General features: G+C 34.5%; 1 protein-coding gene across 1 annotated transcript; it reads right to left on the bottom strand.

Annotated features, from left to right (window-relative positions):
* Positions 1 to 924, bottom strand: LOC114088237 (olfactory receptor 4N2). The gene has a single exon (XM_027929826.3). The coding sequence runs from the start codon at positions 922 to 924 to the stop codon at positions 1 to 3; it is 924 nt and encodes a 307-aa protein (XP_027785627.2).
* Positions 925 to 7129: the final 6205 nt, after the last annotated feature.

Raw genomic sequence — 7129 nt, forward strand, 5'->3', positions numbered from 1 at the left:
TTAGGGTATGTGCTGATGAAACAGCTTCTTCATGGAAGCCTTCACTTCCTGGTTACGAAGAGTATAAATTACAGGATTCAACAATGGAAAAATGACTGTATGAAAGAGGGAAACCACCTTGTCAGCCGGGAAAGCTCTGAACGGGCGAGTATAGATGAAGATGCCAGGCCCAAACATGAGGAATATAACAATGATGTGTGTGGTGCACGTGGACATGGCCTTGCTCTTCCCCTCAGAGGAAGACCCATGTACTCTGCAGAGGATGACGGCATAGGAGGCCAGAAGGCCCAGGAAGCACAACAGGGTCATTAGGCCACTGTTGAAGACCATCAGGAGCTCCACCACAAAGGTGTCAGTGCAGGCCAGCTTGATGACCTGTGGCACATCACAGAAGAAGTTATCCAGCTGATTTGGGCCACAGAAAGGCAGGCGGAGGATGAGGGCCACCTGGATAATGGAGTGGATAAAGCCTCCCAGCCACAGAGCCAGCAGCATCACATAGCAGGCTCTAGGGCTCATGACTGTTGAGTAGTGCAAAGGCCGGCAGATGGCAATGTAGCGGTCAAAGGCCATGACAACCAGGAGCAGCCCCTCTCCACCTCCAAGGAAGTGCAAGAAGAACAGTTGGGTGATGCAGCCTCTGTAGGAGATCACCTTCTTCTCAGAGAGGAAGTCCACCAGCATCCTGGGAGCCACAATGAAGGAGTAGGAGGCATCCAGGAAGGCCAAGTTGCCCAGGAAGAAGTAGAGGGGGGCTGTGAGCCCAGGGTCTGACCTGATGGTGAGGATGATGAGGAAGTTTTCAGGGAGGATAATGAGGTAGAAAATTAGAACTAAGACAAAGACCAGAAGCTGAATCTCTCGAGACTGGGTCAGACCAAGGAGAATGAATTCAGTCACCACTGTGCCGTTCTTGTTCTCCATCCCCCTGGCCTACAGTGTATCAGGGAGCAAAGTTTGCTATTACTATATATTCCATCTAGATGCTAGCTTTTCTGCAGCTAAAAATTTTTTAACATATCCCTTCTTAAGGTAAAAACACTTCCCAGCTCTGTCCACTGTCCTGGCTAATTTTTATTCCCTTCTTTTCTCCGAGTTTAAAATGGAAAGCAGAAATAAAATACTGTTCCCAATGACACAGTCTTATTCCCATTCAAACAAGTGCTTCTACAGACTCTTCTCCACTTAAGAAGTCTGGCATTATCAGCTTTGGGATTTCTACCTTCCAAAGTGGGATGAAAAATTTCACAATTGAGACACAACATGACTTCCATTATCATGACCTGTGAGGTTTTGTAGATACATGTGCTTGAGGTTTAATTTGGGGTGGGGCAGGGGAATATTAGACCTTTCTTTTCTCATCCTCACAACCCCAAATTTTACTAGACATTTCCTTCCTTGAATTTCTGTGAAATTCCCACTTCCTAGCTGGTAACTCTCTTGCTTGCCCTCTGCATTCTCTTACTAATTGTATTTTCTTTTATCCCTTCTGGTCTGATATCCTGGTGAACTCTGACTCCAAAGTGTTCATCATGATCCCAGACAATAATGACTCTACTTTTCACCTAACTCAGAGGGAGTCCCCCCACTATAAGTATGGTTGAACACCACTCCTGCAGCCACTCCACACCTTATTCATGCAGTTTAATTAGCACTATTTGATTCTCAAGTACTTATATGCCCATAACTCACTTCTTTATCTCTACTTAATGCTAATTTTATTAATAATTATATCATTTTCTCAAAACTGAAAATCATACTGTATAAAAACTAGAAATTATGATAAAGATACTGCAGTCCGCTCCAAAGATGAGAAAACAAAAGCTTCTCTGATTGTTACCAAATTTAGAATGAGTTTTGTTTTTTGCTGATTGACAAGCAGTAGAAGAATGCAAGTATATACTATTGACTTTAAACAAAAAAAATTTAATTACAGATTTAATCAGTAGATGCTCTATTGCACATACTTGAATAATTAAAAGTAATATTGCTAGTCTAAATTCACCCTTCTACTGGATTTATAATTGGAATGTCAAACTTGGATAAGTGAAAAGGATACTATGCATTGTGGGAGAAATTCAGGTTTAAAATAGACTGTTTAGTGGGGTATACTTATTTCAGAAGGTGTACATGATGATCCATTGAAGAATGGAAACAGAATAGTAATATTTATACATTTAATGCATGTATACCATTGTAAATTATAAAATGTAGATGAATATACATACTACATATAACTATATAATTGCACTGAATAATTTTTAAAATTCTGTTTAACACATATATTAGTGCAATGGCATATATACTTTATAAATAAATATGCATACATTTAAGGTACTTGATCAAAAATATTTTATTATAATTTTTTTTTCAATTTTGAAAATTGCTGACCTACCCCAAAATAGTCAAGTATAACAATATTCCTCATGCTACTTAATTAAAATAACACAAATGCTGCAGCACATAGGGTGCAAAAAGAAGAGGTAATCTTTGATAGAAAGTGCTATGGGGGCAGTACTTGAAAAGAAAGAAAGAAAGAAAGAAAGGGGGAAGGATAAGGGAAAGAAGGCTGAGGAAAGATATAGGAAAAAAGCAGCAACATCTATCTAGTGGCATCTTAGGTTTCATATTTTTAAAAACATTAAAATAATATTTTTTAGCCTGCTAGAGATGAAAGGGGCAACTCGAGCATTCTTGGTGCCCTCGCTACAGTAAGATCTATTTCTGTGTTCAGAGGGCTGAGAGACTTACTTGTCTCTCTCTCTTTTGAAACGTTTCCCTATGCCTTCTTTATGTTCCCTCTTTTCTTTCTCTCCCTCTTCATCATCAAGTTCCTTACTTTAGTTTTCTGAATTTGATTATGATTTTTTGCCCTTGTATTGCCTTTTCTCTGCTTCCCCCTCATTTTCTCTTTGATTCTCTTTGGTTCTTCTTTTTTACATGTTACAGTTTTACATGTTTTAATAAGTATAGATCAGGCTGAAAAACATGATCAAATATCTAATTCATACTAATGATGACACTAAAATTATGAACACTAACAAGTATATAAATATTCAGCAAAAATATCCCTCCAATAAAATGGAATGGTCAGAGTAAATGACCTCTAAATTTCTTTTGAATGCCAGCATTTTAATGCAATGAAATAAGGAAGAAAGATCCCTGGTTTTATAAACATTTATCTGATTCTCATGTCTTGGCTCTGCAGTTCACTTACTGTGTGATCCTAGGAAAGTCATTTAGCCTTCAGAAGCTCACGTTTTCTTCTGTAAAATATGATAATGTTTTGACTCTTGCAATCTGACGAGGGTAATAACGAAAATCAAATGAGACTATAATAATATTAGTATGTAACTCCTTGAAGTATCCTTGAACCTTAATCCTGAACACATTTAGATGTTAGGAGGTGGCTCTATGAAGTGGACACTATGCCACTAGGTTCTATGCCAATGCCTTTGGGTAAACCCTGGAATGATAGTCGCTATGTAAATCTGAGAAATTAATAGAAGTTTTGAAGGATCAGTACAATCTTTATGTGGAATCGCCAAGGCACCCAGTAGTTTGCATAAGCTTTTCTCAGCTCCATAATTGTCAAAGCCCTACAGTGAGTGATAGAACCACAGACATCAGAGGAAATTCTCATACCTACTAAGTGTAGATATAAAGAGGTCAAGGGTCTATCTTCTGCAAAATCAGTTAAGATTTCTTCTGAAGCCCTCAGCCTACCCTTTGTGCATGTTCTTTTCCTTTTCTCTGTACATTATACAGAATGATTCTCAGTCATTTTTTTGATGATCCCTAACACTAGAGGTCAAGACTATGAATAATTTGACTTAGTTATGTCAGGGCTAAATATTTTTATCCACCATTAAAGTAATTCTACGCATCAAAAACAATTGGAGATCAACTGGAGGAGAAGGTAGAAAGTGCCACACTACTGAATTTAGACCTGAGTCTTTTTCTATTTCTACTGAAAATCTGACCTCTAGACCATTGCATTTCAAAACAGCAAATTAACCAATAAAATAGTTGCAATATTTTTCTATTGTCTCTTCTTTCTGCTTCTTGCAAATACAAAGATTGCCCAGAAATTTGGGCATGCAGAGATGTTAAGCTACTTTCAGAAAAATATCCAGCTTCCACCTCCTCATAAGAATGCACTGACCATTCTTGTCCTTATTCATACATCCTTGTCACATAGGGACCATTAGATTTTAAAATATTTTCTGTGTTGTATGTAAGAAAGTCCTTTTGGGATTTCAGACTATCTCAGCACACTGAATGCATCCAAAGGGAGTTGTTAGACTGTATTATTAAAGCATATATAAATTAAGCAAAGGAGAATACCAGAACTTTGAAAGGGCTAAACATTTTTAAAATGTTTACACTGAGTTAGTTGTGAATTCTAAAAACAGAATCCTATCATTGTTTGAGAAAGAATCCAATTGGAAGGTATATTCATTAGTTTAGAAGAAAATAGGTTGAAAGCAATTAGTTTACATGTCATAAAAAATTCAAAATGAGAAAATAAATAAATGATAGACTATTAATATATATCAAGAAAGCAAACATGAGAGAAAAATAAGAATAGACTACCAAAATTTTCAATAAAAACAATCAGTATTATTAATTTTTCCCATTGCCTCAGTTTTCCAATATGGCTCAGCATGGCAGTAACTAATCCTGCCTTTGTTTAAAATTTACTATTTTGTTTATTACACCTTTAAAAAATAGTTTTGATTTTTCAAAGTATTGATTAAAATGTTGTATATCTCTATTATTTAGTCTTAAAGCATCTCTTTAAATTTTGTACCCAATATAAGTGCCTTTCTCAGGTTTAGTATATTGCTGGTGATAAGGAAATAGACAGCTATAAAAGCTTATGAAGTTTTCAAGGTATAGTTCTTCTTAGAGAAAACAACTTCTTGGTAAAATTGGCCAGTTCCTCAGGGGAAGGTCACCCCCTAAACAGGACATGTAAGATGTATCTTGATCTCCACAATGATAGTTTTTTTTTTAACTTTTCTCTGCTTAACTAAAATAATAATTAAGGCCAATTACTTTTTCATTAAAAATTATTAATAAAAATTAATTGAAGGTCATAAAAATTAAATATGGCTTAACTTTTTTTTAAAATATTTTCCAGTTCTATTATTTATTTATTTATTTATTTATTACTGGATATTGAGCCCAAGGGTGCTTAATCCCCGAGCCACATCACAGCCCTTTTTTAATTTTTTATGTTGAGACAGGGACTCACTAAGTTGCTTAGGGCCTAAGTTGCTGAGGCTGGCTTTGAACTTGCAATCCTCCTGCCTTAGCCTCCCAAGCTGCTGTGATTATAGGCATGTACCACTGTACATGGCTTTGGTTTTATTTTTATTTGCTGCGCTTTATTGGGAAAATTGAGTTTAGAATCACTTTATAATGAAGTAATAAACATACTTTTGTAAAATAAAAATAACACACAAACAGCATTCTAATTCATTTTCAGTTGAGAGACATAGGGCAAGAAGTAAAAAGAGAGATAAAGAAGAAAGGAAAAAAAGTTATAAAGTTCAAAAAACAGACCATGAGAAAGAAGAAAAGTCAGATTAGCAGAGACATAAATGAAAATATAATCACACAATTATAAAAAAAAATTGATTTGGGCTTCTCTCTCTTTTTGTTAGTATGACTAGAGGGTTCATTAATATCGTTTTCTTTCAAAGAACCAATGTTGTGTGGCATTTATCCTTTGTATTTTTTTAATTCTCAATTTCATTAACTTTTGTGCTATATTAATTATTTTCTGTCTTCTACTGATTTTCTAATAATAAAATTGTTCTGTCTTTTGTAGAATCTTGAGGTGTAAGATCAGATTATTTATTTGGACTCTTTCAATTTTTTTATTGTAGGCATCCATAAACTTTCCTCTTATAACTGCACTTAAACTATCGCAGAGAATTTGATATACTTTATCTTTAGTCTCATTTGTTTCTAAGAAATTATTTTTATTTCTTCTATGGCCTACTCCTCATTCAAAAGTGTATTTTTTAATCTCCAGGTGTTAAAGGTATTTCTGTTTTTTATTTAGTTACTGATTTCTAACTTCATTCTATTATGATCTAATAGGATACAAGGAATTATTCCTATATTTTGTATTTGTTAAGACTAGCTTTGTGTCCAAAAATATGGTCTATTTTAGAGAAGGTTTTATATTAAGTTAAGAAAAAAGTGAATTCAGTTGTTGATGAATGAAATATTCTATAGATGTCTTTAGGTTCATTTGACTAATTGCATTTAATTCTGAAGAGTCTGTACTTAGTTAATTTCTGAATGACCTCTCTAAATGTAAGAGAGGTATATTAAAATCACACTGTATTATCATATTGGTGTCTATTTGATTCTTTATATTGAGTATAGTTTGTGTATGTAGGTACACAAACTTTAAGAGTATAAATATTTATAATCATCATATCTTATTATTGGATGATTCCCTTAACGAGTATAAAGTGACCTTCTTTGTCTCTTCTGTCTAATTTTGGCTCAAGGAATACTTTGTGAGCTATGAGAACAGCCACTCCTACTTGCTTTTTGTCTCCATTTCTATGGTGTATCTTTTCCATTCTTTTATCAGCCTGTAGATGACTTTGCCTATAAATTGAGCCTCTTGTAAACAACATATAGTTGAGTCTTGTTATTTAATCCATTTTGCCAATCTATGTCATTTGATTGGAGATTTAAAATCATTTACATTCAGTGTTATTACAGACAGATGGTTTTTATTTTGTGCCATTTGATTTATTTCCAACTGGCTATTCTTCTAGTAAAACTCACCCACTTGCTGGTTCTAATATCAAGAGATTTTCCACAATACTCCAATAACAAACCTGTTGATAAAAAAAAAAAACAAGAAAACTATCCCATTTATAGTAACCTCAAAAAATAAAATAAAATAGAATATTTTAAAATATTTAAAATCTAACCAAGGAGGTGAAAGACCTCTACAATAAAAACTACAGAACCCTGAAGAAAGAAATTCAAAAAGACCTTAGAAGATGGAAAGATCTCCAATGTTCTTAGGTAGGCAGAATTAATATTGTCACAATGGCCATATCACAAAGGGTTATACATATGTAGTGCAGCC

The sequence above is a fragment of the Marmota flaviventris genome, chromosome 2 (genome assembly GCF_047511675.1).
Source record: "Marmota flaviventris isolate mMarFla1 chromosome 2, mMarFla1.hap1, whole genome shotgun sequence".
NCBI lineage: Eukaryota > Metazoa > Chordata > Mammalia > Rodentia > Sciuridae > Marmota > Marmota flaviventris.

Bases quoted from the DNA above. Each gene is read 5' to 3' on its own strand.
- LOC114088237 (XM_027929826.3), bottom strand. From the start codon at position 924: ATGGAGAACAAGAACGGCACAGTGGTGACTGAATTCATTCTCCTTGGT.